This window comes from Dipodomys merriami, unplaced genomic scaffold (assembly GCF_024711535.1).
Source record: "Dipodomys merriami isolate MVZ:Mamm:240054 unplaced genomic scaffold, mDipMer1.0.p SCAF_12, whole genome shotgun sequence".
NCBI classification, from domain to species: domain Eukaryota; kingdom Metazoa; phylum Chordata; class Mammalia; order Rodentia; family Heteromyidae; genus Dipodomys; species Dipodomys merriami.
In genome coordinates, this window is record NW_027202493.1 from 39,858,124 (window position 1) to 39,875,717 (window position 17,594).

A 17,594-nucleotide genomic window follows, 5' to 3' on the forward strand; every position below is an offset into this window, starting at 1 on the left:
TATGTATTTTTCAGTCCTGGCTAATGATCAGGTTTTAAAAACCTAAGTTACAGTCAGGTGCCAGTGGCTCATGCCTATAATCCTAGCTATTTAGGAGGCTGAGCTCTGAGGATCATGGTTCAAAGATAGCCCACACAAGAAAGTTAGTGAGACTCTGATCTCCAACTACCCATCAGAAAATAGGAAGTGCAGCTGTGGCTCAAAGAGTGCTAGCCTCGAGCAAAAAAGCTCAAGGACAGTGCCCAGACCAAGTTCAAGCCCCAAGACCAAAAAAACAAAACAAAACAAAAACAAAAAACAAACCCATTGTCTTCTATCAAGCCTTTCCTATCTCTTGCATTTATTTACTCTTGCCAGCTTTGATTCTACTTTCAAAACATTTCTTAGAGACAATTTTACCCAGGTTTAAGTAAAACTGATTTTTATCTTGTCTTAGATCACTACAGAAAGAAAAGGTGACAGTCCATCTAATAATCTTCCTGGCCCTGCCTATCCTCTATTGTTGGGCTTATCTACTGAACAAAGCTGGAATAGTATAATCCACGCACTAAAGATCAACTGCCAACCCAAACTATTCTACCCAACGAAGATACCAGACACTATATACATCAGATGGTGAAACCAAAACCTTCCATGACAAACAAAAATGAAAGGAGTTCATGATCACCAAACCACATTACAAAGAATTCTAAAGGGAGGGATACAAAGTCTAAACTCTTGACTGACAATTCAAGACCTGTCTCATTTTCAGTATTGCCATTAGTTCTCCAGGAACCAAGTGAAAACCCCTATGTGTCTACCCATAATGCATCCTGTCCGCCCTGCAGTGATTGGACCATTTCTTCCACTGGGACTCTGCTTCCTCTCCTTCCTCAGAGCCCTCCCCTTATCCTGCTCTGGTGGTTTGATTTACAACTATCCCTTAGGGCATAGTCAGACAGAGGCTAATTTCTTCAGATTGCCTCTTTAAAACACCCATGTTATTTTCTCTTCTGTATTCCTGTAGTGTCTATCATATAGGAAGTATTGATTGGCTGAGATGAGAGTTTTGAAATTAATATTGCACATTTGGATGTCTATGTCTATCAAACTATTGCCCAATTTCACTGACTTATTTCATTCTCAAGTAGAATAATTTTTTTTTTGGGTCCGGTCATGGGGCCTGAACTCTGGGCCTGGGTGCTGTCCCTCAGCTCTTCAGCTCAAGGCCAGTGCTCTACCACTTGAGCCACAGCGCCACTTCCAGCTTTTGTTCTTTTTGCTTATGTAGTACTGAGGAATCAAACCCAGGGCCTCATGCATGCAAGGCAAGCGCTCTACCACTGAGCCACCTTCCCAGCCCAAATTTCTTTAAAAATAAAACTATTTTCTCAGTAAATCAAAGTTAAGAATTTCTTCTTGGGGTTGAGGGCATGGCTCAGGTGGTCAAGCACCAGCCAATGAGTAAAAACATCAGATACTGAGTTTGAGTCCAGTCTTGAACAAAAAAATAGTAATAATTTCTTCTTGCTAGTGAGTAATTCAGGGGTTCTAATACCTAAGCAATTACAACCCCAAAAGCCTTATCAGTGAGATAAGGAATGTAAAACTTCTCTTTCACAATGAGTTCAAAACATGTTCCTGAAACATGGTGATGACAAGCTGAGGGTTTTTTTTTTGAGAGTTTAAATTTTAAAATTCGTTATATTAATTATGCAGGAGGAGTTCACTGATATATCTGCATTTATATTGTATTCCAATCAATTTCACCTCCTCTATCATACTTCCCATCCCAGTCTCCCTAAAATAGCATCCCAAAGATTTCCTTTTCATAGAAACTGGATTTTTTTTTTTTTTGGGTCCGGTCATGGGGCCTGAACTCTGGGCCTGGGCGCTGTCCCTCAGCTCTTCAGCTCAAAGCTAGCGCTCTACCACTTGAGCCACAGCGCCACTTCCGGCTTTTTTCTTTTTGCTTATGTGGTGCTGAGGAATCGAACCCAGGGCCTCACGCAAGGCAAGCGCTCTACCACTGAGCCACCTTCCCAGCCCTAGAAACTGGATTTTTAAAAAATGGATTTAAGGTCTGGACCTAAAGACCAGGCGTATAGGAAACAAACTGAGGCATTTAAAAATAGTATTTCAAGGTTGTGATATTGCAAATTTTAAACTATTGAGTAATTTAATACACTGGGGAGAATGGGGAGGACTGAAAGGAAGAGGTTCGCAGATTCTAAGTTGAAGGCTGAGATACCAACCTTCTTGCTTCCCTGAAATGACTTCAGCATGGGAGTCAGAGAACAGGAAGTCGAAGTGCACGGGGATGTCCGTCAGGAGGTCTTCCAGGATGGCCTTCTGCTGGCTGCAATGTAACCCAAATCCACACACCAGGGTTACAGCTCAACTTTTATGCTTTGCAAAGAAACCACAACCCAAACCAAAACCCAAACCATGGATCTGGTCTAGGCTGCATGCAATGATTTTAAAACCAAAGCAATTCATTGGAAAGATGATTTATTTTAGGAATAGTTTTTTCAAAATAAGCAAGTAGTGATGTAAAACTGCAACTACAAAGACAAATAATAGAATTGATTGGTTTTAAAGTGTTAAGTTTAAAATTTATAGTCATAAATGGATTAAAAGGTAGTTGGTGGGTTTTGGTTTGGGGACCAGTTCATATTTGGGGGAAGAAGTTTGAAGGTCTTGCTTTTGATGAGTATGAGGAGGGAGGAGGAGGAAGAAGACAGGAGGAGGGGAGGATCACCTTTCTGGGAGGACTCTCATGCCAGCCGTGCAGAGAATGTAGAGGGGTGTCTCTTTGTGTTTAGCCCGTGGCACATGCTCGGCAGCAAAGTTCAAAAGTGGAGAAATGTAATCACTGACTTTCTCTGGGGACGTAGCAAACTCTGAGATGCCTGGAGAAACAGGACATTCCAATTAACAGGCCATTCCTTAGCTAACACAGCAGTCAGGGAAAAATCTCAAATTGTACTCTATATTCTCTTAGCTTCCCATATTCCTCTTCTCTCAAAGACTTTTTCCAAGTGTGGCATGAAACGATTCATCCGTAGGCCCTCTTTTTCATCATCAAAGGGCACAGACCTGATTAAGCCCCTACTATGTACCCCACCGAAGAGCTTAACCCTATATTCAAGAAACATGCCCCCAACTCAGGCAAGCTCATGCAGTGCCACTGCTGCCAGCATCTTCAACATCCACAGGTCACTGTCTTACTTCTAGCCCCAGTGCTCTTCCCCAGCCTTCAGCTCATTACACTGTGCATTGCCATTGTGTATTTGCACAGCCATCCCAGACCCAACACATCCTAGTCTGAACCCAATCCAAGTTCACTGCAAACCTGCTCTTGCAGCTTTACCTACTTCAGCGTCCAGGATAGTATCCTGGGTAAAACCCCATTCCTGTGCCCCAATGTATAATCTGATTTCCAATGATGTCATCTCTGGTTCCTGTGTACCTCACTTCTCTTCCTCTCTTTATACACTACTGCCCTCTGCTGGCCTTGAGAAACACACACTCCTTCTGTTCTTCACTGCACTCCACCATTTCTCTACCATGAGGACACTTCCCCATTTAGAATCCTTTGTAGCTCCTTCCTGTCCTCTTTCACACAAAGCTTAGCTCTAGAAGAGTACAGCCTACCCACATTTGTACTCGTCCTCATCTCCCTAGTTCCTTCTACTGGCTTCAGCAATGTGGAACTAACATTTCTATAACGCACCTGATTCTGGACTTAGGTCCTCTGTACTTCCACCAGGAACAGCCTTCTCTTCCCCTACCTCTTTCACCTAGTTAACTTTTGAATGTCCATTCGGCTTCATCCTCCATGGAAGTCCACCCTAGCAGGACCCCAGAAGAGAGGAGCTCTTCTAACACTCCACGCTCTCCCCACTGATAGTTCTACAGTCATCATACCATGTCAGGATCACCTACCTCATTACCTGTCTCATTACAATGGCAGTGTCTCAAGGGCACACACTATGCTTTGTTCAAATCTATATTCACAGCCCTAACAGTGTCTGACAGAGGGACTCAGCGAACATTTGCTAACTGTGTACAGAAGTGAGCAGATATATACAGCTGTCATTAAGCCTACAATATTAAAAAGGAGAGGGACTTTAGAAGCCCTTCAAACTCCTGACTTCAGAGATTAGGACACATAGATTAGGAAACCGCAGACTCAGAGAGGTTAAATGATTTGTGAAAGGAATTGGCAATAAACGGACTAAAAGGTAAGTCTTTGGAGTCCAAATACAACTTCAATGGACACAAGGATTTAAAGTAACCAGAATCTATTGAGGAAATTTCCAGAGCCTTGCTGTGTACTATATGTGAAGGCCATGCCAGGTGACAGAGGTGGCATAAGAAGGTTACTGGCACAGAGTGAGGGGCCATCAACCTTAGCATTTACCCTGGGATGGCATAACTGCCCCTTTATTTCAAAAGGGCAACTCCAAGGCATAAATTCTCACCCTCCTCCAAGAGACGTGTCTAGTCACTGTGGAACCTGACGTGTGAGGGCGGGTGAAACACAGGGTTTTATCACGTGTTACTTATTTCTCTTCTGTGAACTTTTTTTTCCAATATAACTTTAATTCTGAAACCTTTCCTAGAGAAAGCATATATAAAATTTAAAGGGCAGGAAAACTGAAAACTAAAAATTAAGTTATTCACTAAGTCTTAAAGAAACCTTCAAAGAAATATACTTGATACTAATAAGCTATGATATGATTGCTTACTAATGTCTGCTTTAATTTTTATTGCAAGACATGCAGAATTTGTCCACATTTTAGAGGTGTGGTGTGGTAATTCCACTGTGCAACCATGTGCTGCTCAAATGAGTCACTGGGATTTCCACTGCCTTAAACATTGATCATTTCTTGGTGTTTAACATTTAAAAGATAAACTCCTTAGAGTTTGGATTTAGTGTTTTATTGTTCAACCAACACATTGGTAAGATGAAATAAAAGTGATTCATCTCTGTAATAAAAGCCTGTAGCCTACTGACTACAGTCAGTGGCAAATAAGACCTGGAACCTCATTTTGGGGTACTTTGGTACTTTGCTATCTTCCTGATAGGGTGTTACCTATAGATATGGTGACAAAGAGAAAAAGTTGAGAACTGTTCATGTAAATTATCTATAGAGAAAGTCAAGTTTTAATCTTTACAAACTGTGTTGGCTTAGAAAAGACCAGTATCTTAAAAAATAACTGGACAGTATATTGGCTTTTTAAGTTCTATGGGTGTTTTTGTTTTGTTTTACCTAGATGATTAGAAATATATTTGGGCAACAATTTTTAAAATCACTAATAGGGGCTGGGAAGGTGGCTCAGTGGTAGAGTGCTTGCCTTGAATGCATGAGGCTCTGGTTTTGATTCCTCAGCACCACATAAGCAGAAAAAGTCAGAAGTGATGCTATGGCTCAAGTGGTAGAGCATCTAGCCTTGAGCTGAAGAGCTGAGGGACAGCATCCAGGCCCAGAGTTCAGACCCCATGACTGACCAAAAAAAAAAAAAATCACAAATATATCAAAGTGTTAGAGAAGTTGAGCGCCACTGGTTCATGCCTATAATCCTAGCTACTCAAGAGGCTGAGATCTAAAGATCACTATTTGAAGCCAGCCTGGGCAGGAGTCTATAAGACTCTTTATCTCCAAGTAAACATCAAAACAGCCTGAAGTGGAGCTGTGGCTCAACTGGTAGAGTGTTACCTTGAGCAAAAAAGCTTAGGGACAGTAATCAGGCCCTGAGTTCAAACCTTAGAATTGGAGTGTGCACACACACATGTGTTAAAAGAATATATATATATATATATTTTTTTTTTTTTTTTTTTTTTTTTGGTCAGTTGTGGGGCTTGAACTCTGGCCCTGGATGCTGTCCCTAAGCTCTTCAGTTCAAGGGAAGTACTCTACCACTTGAGCCACAGCACTACTTTTGGTTTTCTGGTGGTTAACTGGAGATAGTCTCATGGACTTTCCTGTTCAGGCTGGTTTTGAACTGTGATCCTCAGATCTTAGCATCCTAAGTAGATAGGATTATAGGCATGAGCCACCAGTGCCTGGCCAAAAGAATAGATTTTGAGTTATAGGCAAATTCCTTGTATCAGTGGCTACAAGTAGGGAAAAAAACAAAACCCTCTTAACCAGCAGACACGTGAGCAGTGCCTCACTTACTGTGATAGCTGCCTCAGGAGAGAAAACACCAAATGCCCTGGGTGTTTGAACAAGGCAGCAGTCAGTCCATTCAAAACAGACAAGAAAGGAAAGAGAAGCAAGAGGGGAAAGGAGGTGTGGAGACAAAGAAAGGACTCTGTGGGGAAAAGACCCTGCGGAGAACCAAAGCCAGAACCATCAGGTTAGGAGTCACTGTGCAGTTCTCATTTCCATACCTGGCTTGATTTTCATCACCACTGGTTTCCGGTTTTTATCCCGCATCTGTCTGATATCCAGAAGATCACGAGGATTGCCATTATGCCTTGGCCAGCAATAGACAAACACCCGTGACCCGCTGCTGCCGCAGTCGACCACGATTCCATAGTTCACATTGGGGTTGTTGGTGTCTGTGGCCTCCACATCTGTGACTCGGGCCAAGTACCTGTTTAGAAAAACAAACAAAATATCACCCTTCACCTAACAGTGAAGAGGTCACCCACACACTACATGAACAACCTTTTCATAATGCATTCCCTCTGAGTCAGGTACACAGTCATTACTACATGACAGACATTTATATGATTCTACAGAGGAAACTCTCCAAACTACAAATGCTAACTCAAAAACTTGCTTACAACATTAGACAGGAGGAGCTTATGATGTTGCAGTGATCGATCCAGGGCCTCTTACACTATGTGTTGGCTGCTCAATAGTTAGCCATTTAGAGCTGAAGGTTTTATGCCTCATGGTACAGAATCCAGTTCCTACAGTTGCTTTTCCTTTATGTTCCAATCTAACCTCAGACATTTTGAATCAGATTGCTATAAAATGACAATGCCAGCATGGTCTGAATATTCATTTGTGTCCCTCCCACATTCAGTTGTTGGGCCCCTGATCACTGGTTACTTCTGGGAGGTGATCAGAGAAAGAGGAAGGAGATCTCAGAGAATCCTCAGCCCCTTTTCACCGGGTGAAGACACAGGAAGAAGGTGCCATTCATGAACCAGTAAGCAGTCTTTAACTTTCTTCACAGTTGCTATACTGCGGGTCCCTTGATCTTGGACCCTCTAGCCTCCAGACCTATGAGCAATAAGCTCTGTTGTGCATAAGCTACTCTGTATTCCACAGCCCAAACAAAATCAGCTACAAATAAGACGCTCTTGTAGAAAATACGCTTGATCTCTCACCTTTGAAATTTCTTGTCTCTGGAGAAACGCCCATACTTATTTCGGATTATGACAACAGAAAAGTATAAAAGTGAGACAGCTGCAGCCAGAACACTAATGACAATGATTTGGCGTAAGTTGGTATTCAGAATTCGAGGACAGCCCAATGGAGAGATGCTAAAATGCCAAGAAGCAGGGAAAAGACAAGAGATGCTGATCCTGAAATTAAAACAAACACAACATGTTTTAAAGCAATATGCTCCAAACAGACCTCCCTCAACTAGAGGTAAAAGTCTGCTTGAGCCCCTATGTCCCTGCCAGCTGCTGTCTCTATACTAACATATTCCATGTTGCAATTCTGTTACAGAACACATTCTACAATGATAGAAATGACAATTAGACCCTGACAGTTACATGTCTATATTCTCCTCTTTCCTTGGGAGTGTAATTTAGATTCTTACCTTGTTTTGTTCCAGAAAGAATTGTAGACAGCTTAGAAATTTAATCAGATAAATGTATAAACCCATAATTTATTCCAGTTTAAAGAAAATAAAACTAAAGGAAGACTGAGAATATAGAAATGCATGTTGTAAGCAGGGCCTGAAAATGGCAGCTGCCTAGTGGACATAACACCATCCATTCATAGATAAACAGCTTCAGAAAAGTGAAGTGTGTGTGTGTATGTGTGTGAGAGAGAGAGAGAGAGAGAGAGAGAGAGAGAGAGAGAGAGGAGAGAGAGAGGGAGAGAGAGAAAGAGAGAGAAAGAGAGAGAGAGAAAGAGAGAGAGAGAGAGAAAGAGAGAGAGAGAGAGAGAGAGAGAGAGAGAGAGAGAGAGAGAGAGAGAGAGAGAGAGAGAGAGAGAGAGAGAGAATGTGTGTGCGCTGGTCCTGGGGCTTGAACTCAGAGTCTGGGGGCTGTTCCTGAGCTTTTTTTTTTTTTTTTTTTAACATTTTTATTTAATTTTATTTTGTGCTTAATTGGAGATGAGAGTCTCATTGGGCCAGATGCTGGTGACTCACGCCTGTAATCCTAGCTACTCAGGAGGTTAAGATTTGAGGATTGTGAATTCAAAGCCAGCCTGGACAGGAAAGTCCATGAGACGCTTATCTCCAGTTAACTGACAGAACTGAAGCTGTGGCCCAAGTGTTGAAGAGTACTACCCTTGAGTGAAAGAGCTCTGGGAAAGTGCCTAGGCTCTGAGTTCAAGCCCCATGACTGACACCACCACCACCACCACCACCCCCCAAAAAAAGTCTTTCAGCCTTTAGGGTAGCTATGGATTACAGGCATAAGCCACTGTCACCCAGCTGAGAGGTGTGACTTTAACAGTGAATTCCAGGGAAATTTCTCCCAGATGACCTAGGAATGGGAAAGAACAGTAACTTTTAATAATTTCCCCATAACAACATCAATAAATGATGCTATGTCCTGTGCTTTTAGAAAGATTCCTTTGAGATATTTTTGCAATCAACAGCAAGCCTTTCTTCTGTCTTTCCCTTTAGTTCATTCTAGAACTATTACTAGACTTTTTAAACAAAAGCACATTGCTTGTAGGTTGAAATTTGTTATTCTACAGTTAATTTCTATACTATTTTTTTTTTGTTGGTCCTGGGCTTGAACTCAAGGCCTGGGCACTGACCTGAACTCTTCTGCTCAAGGCTAGCCACAGTGCCACTTCCAGTTTTCTGGTGGTTTATTGGAGATAAGAGTCTCACAGAGTTTTCTGCCTGGGCTGACTTTGAATCACAATCCTCAGATCTCAGCCTCCTGAGCAGCTAGGATTTACAGGCATGAGCCTCCAGCACCTGGATAATTTCAATATTTTTTGCTTTTAAAAATGCTTTATGGACTGAAGCAGCTCCCTTGAGGGCAGGTATGGTGCTAACCCAGTGAAATATCACCTACTCAGTTCTGACCTCTTGGACACCTCAGTGCCCTTCTAGCCCAAGCCACGGGCCTTGTCTGCACCTGAACCTCAGCTGACTGCATCAACCTCTGGCGATGAGACCCATCACTTACCTCCCCATACTGAAAGGCCAGGGGCCAGGCAATACTGTGGGACTCAGAGCTTCTTACGCACAGGGACAGAAACAGTACTGGGGTCTTCATGGAGTTAGGGCATGCCTGTTTCAGGAACAAGAAAATCAAAGAAGGCACAATCATAGTATCTATGAGAACTGTCTTGAGCATACTGAAATCCAGCCACATGCCATTGCACACATGATCCCTGTGCTGAGACATCACATATCTCAAACACTGTTCAGTACTGTTAAAGAAAATCTGAGAAACGGGGTGTGGGCAGAATGATAACTGAATGGGAATGTTAAGTATCCATCCACTTGAAAGATGTCCATTAAGACTCTGCTTTTATGTTCAAAGTACAGTAAGGTGCTACGCCCCCAGTCCGCTGTCCGTTCCCTTTCCATTCTCTTCTTCCAGCCCCTGGCCTCCTCCCAAGTTGCTGGAACCACAGGATGTTTCACCTCTTCAGGCCTCTCGAGGCCTTGATCAGTTCTGGTCTGCTTCTCAGCTGTTGCAATGCCAGGGTCCTGAGTACTCTGGTTATCTGTCAATTCCTCCCCTCCCGTGCTTCCCAGGGCTCTGTCTAGAGTCCTTCTATTCTGACTCAATCACTGTTCTTAGCCTCATCCTGTTGAAAGGATCAACCCATCAGACTTATCAGACAATTTCTCCACCCAGCTCCTCTGAGCTATGTAAGATAGGCATTTTTCGTCCCCCTGAGATAATCTCCATCTAGATACTGCAGACCACAGAAGCCATTTCTTTTACGCAGCCATCTCCACCCTCTTTACTTCAACCCACTTGTCCCCATGTCGTACCAATCTGATTCTGCCTCACCATGCCAATCACAGCCTACTGCTGCTCTCCACATCTGATTCTCAGACACATTCCCTTTAACTTTAGCATACCTAAAATTTTCCTACTCCCTATTCTTGTGTTCATGTGCTGGCACCAGGGCTTGAATTTGGGGCCTCCTGTTCTTGCTTAGCTTTCTTGCTTATAACAATCACTCTATCACTTGAACCACACCTCTAGTCTGGCATTTTGTTACTCAACAGTCTCATGGGTTTTGCTGCCCAAGCTGTCTTTGAACCAAGGACCTCCAGGTCTCAGCCTTCTGAGTAGCTAGGATTACAGATGTGGGCCGCCACCTGCTGACTCCCTTTCTCTATGGCAGTGTGGAGGCTCTCAGATGTTATGTGTTCTCTGAAATCTCAGAGACTCTCACTGTCCCAAGAGCCCCAGGAAGAATTCTTGCTCTGCAGTTGCTATGCACGCGCTCCTCCACATGGGTCTGCTTGTATTACTCCTGGCACTCAGAAGCCTTCCATGGCCAGTGCGATCACATGCCCCAGCTTTACTCGGCCACTCATAGTCCTGCAGGCCTGGCCCCTGCTCTGCTCTGACTTTACCACCTCGCTCCCTTTCCCACTGTGTCCCAGCTGCACTGGAGGCCACATCTATCGGCCACAACCCGGGCTCTGACCTCACTGCTCCCTCTGCTTGGAAGTCATCTGTCTGGCTCACTTTTTTACCTTCTCAGGTCTTTACTCAAACGTCACCTTCTTGGGGGGTGGGGGTCAATAACTGCCAATGTTCCCTCCCACCTAGCTCCTTCCCAGGATTTACCTTTTCCCTCTTTAATAAGTACTTACAATTGCCCACATTTATTGCAAATATTTATAGTCCTCCTTACCACCTAGTAGATGCGACAGAGGCTAAGTGATTTGTTGAATATCATGCAGCTTCAGAGGAAGAGTGAGGATTCCAGTGTGCATCCCACATTCTCCTGCTGTCCTCCAGTAGGAGGACATATGCATGTGCGCAAGTATGTATGCACATGTGTGTGTTCTGAAGAAATGTGCATGCCACAGGGACCAGGCTCAGGTCGGCTTGTTTCACCACTGTATTCCTGCCTTTGCAGACCCTAGGAAAAGGCCTGGCAAAGAGAACAAGGTTCAGAGCTCTGGGATGCAAAAAGGTCCAGTACCAAGAGGGGCTCCCGCCTGCAGGCGTTCCCTGTCACAGAGGGAAAGAAGTCTAATTCCACAGGACGTAAAAGCAGCTTCTCAGGAGCTAGTCCTGGAGGGCAGCCACTTGCCGTGGGTGGCTACTTAAAGCAACCCACCTCATTTCAAGTGCTCAACAGCCACACTCAGCCGCTGCACTTGCCACAGGTGCACATGGCTGACATCACGGTTCTTAGGACGGCACTGAGCAAGTCCCACAGACGCACAGTAAACACCAGCTGAAGACCTGGAAACGCCTCCACTCTGGTCCTCGGCATCTGTACACTATCCCTCCACCTCTCAGGACAGAAGCACCCCTCCTCTATGGTAGTCCCCCCTGCAGCGGGCTGTGGCATTGTACTTGGGGTTGACTTTCTCATTACAAGGGCAGGGGCTGCCTGTCTCTCTTTTCCCTAGTGACCAGTGTCTGCCATACAAGTGAGCAATAACTTTCATCAAGTACTGTTGTAAGTCTAAATAGCACCAACCGTTGAGGGGCAGCTGGGGGGCACACATGAATATTTTAAATGTGCGTACCCTCTGTTCTACCCACCACGTTCACACAGGGCACCCTTAGGAAGCAACAGGACAGACTTCACTCAACTACGTACAGGATGTTCTTCATAGCACTGTGCACAAGAGCAGAACACCACTACTAATGACGGTTACAGGCCTGGGATGTAGCTCAGGGGTAGTGTGCCTGCCTAGTATGCGCAAGGCTCTAGATTCAATCCCTCCCACTACAAGCAAGCAAGTAAACAACCAAACCTACTGACCATTGTGAGGATGGGTAAAATTAGGGCAAATTTGTACAATAGATACAATGTAACTATCAAAGGTGATGAAGTAGATCTATACGTATTGACAGAGAAAGATGTCCTCCATATATAAAATATAAAAACATTACATTGTGTATATAGGGAAAATGGAAACAATGCTTACTTCTAAATAGCGATCAGATTCTTGGTCATCTTTATTTTTCTTCCCTAGGCTTACCTATATTTTTCAAAGGGCACATACTAATTTCATCATTAGAACTACAAAACTGCCTTTAACAAACTACCTTTCACGGATGTATCACCAGTTTCCAGCTGGATATATCCAGAAAAACCAATCTTAAGAACTCATGATACAGTAATTCCAATCTAAGCACATTACAGAATCAATGATAATTAAGTGGTAATTGAACTAGGCATCAGAGAAAAGCAAGTTTTACTAACATTTTAAAGCCACCATTAGAAACCAACTGGTCCTGGGGGGGGGTAACCTTTAATGATTCAATGATCGGTATTATGAAGAGAAGTAGTAACAAACTGAACTGCATAAGTCTCAAGGAGTCTGCAGACCGGCACAGAAATAAATACTAATATCTAGGAAATTACTGATCAAGAAGACTAGTGATAGCTCAGCGAAGGCAAAGGCTCCTGTTAAAGGAATGGGTCCTTGAAAGAGACAGACAGACTTCAGGTGGGGGCAAGAAAGGAGAATACACTTCAAAGATGAAGTACAGAACAAGCACAGCATACTTAGCAAATTTGCTTTTATCTGGTGTTTGTCTTAGAACTGGTTTTGAGATATATATAAAAAAGAATAAAAAGAAATCAGTGTAAGTTTTTGTTATTTTTTTAAAGAAAAAAACAACTTGTGGCTAAAAGCAGAAAAAAAGACAGTTCAGGGGCTGGGAAGGTGGCTCAATGGTAGAGCGCTAGCCTTGAGCTGAAGAGCTGAGGGACAATGCCCAGGCAGAGTTCAGGCCCCAAGACCGGCAAAAAAAAAAAAAAAAGAAAAGAAAAGAAAAAGAAAAAAGACAGTTCACAAACTGTTCAAGTGATTAATTTTATTCAGAACAAACTGTATAAATGACTCTTGCCAGCGGCAATGATATGGTAATCTGATCTTACAATGTAAACTCAATTGTCCTTGCAGCTAAAGAATCGTGGCACCAAAGCCTTGGCAGGCAAACACTAACGCAGCTGCCATACTTTTAAAGTCCTAAACTACCTCAGACCCATCACCAGAGAGATGCATGGATGCTGAGATTTTAGCTGGCAAGGTTCTCCTTAAACATCCTTGAGTGACATAAGGCCCCTTTGGTCATGGGTCAGTGTCTCTATGTTTCATTGAACCTTAAGGACAACAGTGAAAACAATACAAAGGAACTGCAAAGGAAAATGACTTTTCTGATGAAATTCAGGCATTACAGAATTTGAGTTAGACTTTCCATCCAGGAAAGAATAGTTCAGGGATAAAAGGTGGTTTAGAGGTTTCAATGTAGAGGGTAGGAGGCAAGAGAGGAAGAATGGGAGACTGAAAGAAAGAAGGAAGGAAAGAAGGAGAAAGGGGAAAGAGGAGGGAAGGGGAAGAGAAATATTGTCCTTGGTGGGTGATGTTTGATGCCATCCTGGGCTCCCAGCTTATGAGATGGTGTCACCCATTCTCAGAACAGGTCTCCCCCAACCCCCCAGGTGTAATCTCCTAGGTGCTTCACTGTCCAATCAAGCTGACAACCAATAACCATCCCAGAGCTCTTGAACATAATCAAAATCATAAACAGGTAAACGGTGGTGAAAGGGTCAGAAAAGATGACATGAAGGATTCTCCAAAAAAAAGAATCCATTTCAATATCAAAGGATTGCAGGGAAATAGGAACCTCGGGGTTCAGAAGATAACTGTCTGACAGTGAGCTGGGAAGTGCAGGCTGCTGAGTGGCATTATGACTCAGCTATGGTAAAAGACACATCAGAACAACTGGAATGATTCTCCATTTAAAGGAGAATGTCTGTTGTTGCACTTATGATCTATATTTTCTTCAATATTTGTATAGTAATTAGTCACGATCAATCTTTTCCCATTGCTTATTTGTAAAAATCCTGTCCCTTTTTGCAATGATCACCTTTGCCTGCATAGGACTTCCCCTCAAGTTCTAGATCAGCATCTTGAGCCTTATTAAATCCTGGCATCTCAAACTCAATTAATCCAAGACTGGGGAGTTGCAGTCCTAACACAAATGCTATGGCCTTCCAAACTCAAGTGTAGGAGACCTCTCCAATGACAAGGTGACAGTGCTCAGCTTTGGTTCCCAGTTCTCTTGGGCAAAACTCCCTATTCATGAAGTCCTGTCAGCTCACCCTTAAACACATCTCTAGGACAACAAAGCAGCTATCGTCACTGAAGACAGATTCTGTGGCTGGCCATTTGTGCTTTCACTGTGAACACTACTCTTTGAGATGTGAAGTGGGGAGCTAGGGCTTGAACTCAAGAGTCTGGGCACTATCCCTTAAAATTTTTTGCTCAAGACTAGTATTCTACCAGTTGAGACACAACTCCATTTCTGGCTTTGGGGTGGTTAAGTGGAGGTGAATATCATGGACTTTCCTGCCTGGGCTGGCTTCAAATCTTGATCCTCAGCTCTCAGCTTCCTGACTAGCTAAGTGTGAGCCATTGGTGCCCACTCTTTGTAAGAACCCCTTTTAAAAAGTATTCCTTTCAACATATGCCCCGTACAAGAATCTTCTAGAAACCTGTGTATCCACACCAAAGTCTGTGTGCCATGGGAAACCCTTCATCATTCATTCTCTCAGATTACATCTCTCTGCTCTGGTGAGCTGAACAAGTTCTCTTTTTTTCCCACGCAAGTTACTTGCCTTTGGCTTTTAATAATGTCACTTTTTTCCCCTAATATCCTGCTCACAGCATTACACTTATTTCAAGATCACAGATATATAGTTACATATATACATTTTATATGTATTCTTTGGTCTTCCCATACTCTGAACCTCCTCGTTATGCATGTGTAGTCTATTTTAAATAAATATGCAGAGAATATAAATCCTTCAATCAACTTTCAATTTTCTCCCTTCTTCCTACAGTCAAGGGTTGACTCGTCCTCCCTGTGGGCCCTACAAGAATACAAGCTGTGCATTCAAGATGCAACACATTAGTACTCGGATATAAAGTTCTGACTCAGATTAGCCTAATTCTTCCAATGTGCCGGGACAAGGGACCATGACGAGATCACCGGAGGTAAGCGAAGGCAGAGAATACCATCCAGGACCAGACAATTAGGTGTTTTCATCACACTGACAGGCAGAACACAATGAAGAACTCATGCTACATTTGGCCCGGGCCTCGAGTCTGTAATTCAGGGGTCTTCGGTAACCTCTAGTTTACCTTCTGGCATGCAAAGCTCGGCTAATTTTGTTTCCCTGCGAGCGGGGGAGGAGGCGGGGTGTCTGCGGCCCCGCGCCCAGGCCCGGCCGCGCGTCGGGGTCCCGTTAGCCCCGTTTTCCCAGGGAGAAGCCGAATGTGAAACTTGCCACTGGCGGCGCAGGGCGGGGACCGGGCCGGAGGCCGACGCGTCGCGGGCAGGCCGGAGTAAGTGGGTGCGGGGTGGTGGGGGGCAGCACCCCCTTTGCCGGCCCAGCTCCCGCTCTCACGACGGGCGACCACATCCAGAGAGGCCGCGGGTGGAGGACCGGGCTCCGGGGCCCCAGCGCTCGTCCAGGCCCGGCCGCGCCCGCCACCGCCCCCCGCGGGCCCCGCGCTCCAACCGTCCCCGCCGCCGCCGCCCGCCCTCCCCGCGTGGGCCTCACCCGCACGGCAGGCCGGGGCTCCCGAGAGCGGAGGGCCGCGAGCGGGCATCGGGGCCACCGAGCGCGGAGGCAGCGGCGGCGGCGGCGGCGGAGGCGACGGCGAACCCGCTTCCCCGAAGCTCCGCTTCTTTCCGGGCGCCGGGCCGCGCGCGCGGCGGCGCCACCGGCGTGGCGTCATAGCCCGCGCCGGAGCGCGCGCTGGGGGCGGGGGGGCGGGGGCGCCGGCGACGGGAGCGCGCGCGCCAAGGGCGCACCTGCGTGGGGCGGGGCCAGCCGGATGATTGGCATCGGGGCTGGGTGGGTCCCGCGGCTGTCCTGCGGGGCGCAGGTGGCGTAGGGCTGCCGCGTGGCTCCCGTCCGCCCTCACCCGGCGGTGGAGCAGACCGAGGGGGCGCGGTTGTGAGGATTGTGGAAAGTACTACTGAAAGTCTAACGAAGTCGGAGCGTTGCTGCTCAGCTGGACCTTTCTCTGAGCTTGCCCGTGTCTGCCCCATTTCGCAGAGGGGGACGTGAAGGTTGTGCGGCTCGGTGGCGCTCTGGAGGGCCCGGATGCTGCATGCGTTACAACACAGTCTGCATGCACGCTCTGTAATACGTGCACAGTCTGCATGCACGCTCTGTAATACGTGCACAGTCTGCATGCACGCTCTGTAATACGTGCGACGACTGCGCATATTACAATGGACGCTGGCCGTGGTAGCATGCCCTAGTCCGGCCCATCCCTCCACAAACACTGGTTATGAGAAATAGCAAGGCAATGGACTCAGTCCCTGAGATGGAGCCCCTGGCTACTCCCAGCTCAAGGCCCTCGTCTCCCGTTCAACTCACTGCCTGGAAGCTGCACAGCTTTGTACTTGAGAATTCGAAGAAACCTTGGCAATCTCATGTTAGGGCCCAGATGCAAAGTGACCAGTCAGATATGAAAAAGAAGTGTGTGTGTGTGTGTGTGTGTGTGTGTGTGTGTGTGTGTGTGTGTGTGTGTGCTGGCACTCGAACTCAGGGCCTGGGTGCGCTCCTTTAGCATTTTCAGGGATGGCTGGTGCTTTACCATGTGAGCCACAGCTCCATGTCCAGCTTTGTTTTTTTTTTTGGTGTGTCATTAAAGGTAAGAGTCTCCAGGGTCTGTCTGCTTGGGCTGGTTTCGAACCACAGTCCCCACGTCTCAGCCTTCTGAATTGCTGGGAGTACAAGCACGAGCCACCATCTTGAAAACTTTTTTTCTTCTTCAAAGTTAGAGCCCTAGAAATAGCTCTCGCGCTCCGTGTATCGAGTAAAACATATTTGGATGGCACTGGTACTGGTACTGTAGTTCTACCTTTTAAGACAGATGCCACAGGGTGTGGGCAGCAGTTGCAGATATCAATGGAGTGTGTATGAAGGATGGAGAGTGGGGGGGGAGGGGAGCATGCAGGGGATGGGAGGGCAGAGCAGGCCATTTCATTGGCTGGACTTGGAAGAAACTCCACCCATATTCTCTGGACAGTTTGCACTCATTACTAATGCATCGTTTTTTGTCATTCACCTAGTAGTTGCTTGGTCATAAATGCCCCTGGCATTTGCACCATCACAAAAGTGTCTTCAGATTGCCAGCGCTCAGGGCTTTGCTTAATTCAGGCTTCCTCTTTCTTGGCCTAGCACTGCCCTCACAGCTGCAGTCTT

General features: G+C 45.5%; 1 protein-coding gene across 5 annotated transcripts in view; it reads right to left on the reverse strand.

The window, feature by feature from the left end:
- Window positions 1-16,087, reverse strand: part of Entpd4 (ectonucleoside triphosphate diphosphohydrolase 4) — a 29,477-nt gene extending 13,390 nt beyond the window's left edge. For 2 of the 5 annotated variants that reach the window (XM_070016664.1, XM_070016660.1), the window contains exons 1-6: window positions 15,936-16,087; window positions 9,332-9,436; window positions 7,334-7,531; window positions 6,383-6,588; window positions 2,741-2,891; window positions 2,235-2,338 (exon numbers count right to left, since the gene is read on the reverse strand). In XM_070016664.1, coding sequence (XP_069872765.1) covers window positions 2,235-2,338; window positions 2,741-2,891; window positions 6,383-6,588; window positions 7,334-7,531; window positions 9,332-9,339 — 667 coding nt within the window. In that variant the 5' untranslated portion in view covers window positions 9,340-9,436; window positions 15,936-16,087. Of the gene's footprint in view, window positions 1-2,234; window positions 2,339-2,740; window positions 2,892-6,382; window positions 6,589-7,333; window positions 7,532-9,331; window positions 9,437-11,030; window positions 11,211-15,513; window positions 15,615-15,659; window positions 15,849-15,935 lie in introns of those variants that run through there. The other 3 variants (XM_070016661.1, XM_070016662.1, XM_070016663.1) reach the window with 3 other exon arrangements.
- Window positions 16,088-17,594: the final 1,507 nt, after the last annotated feature.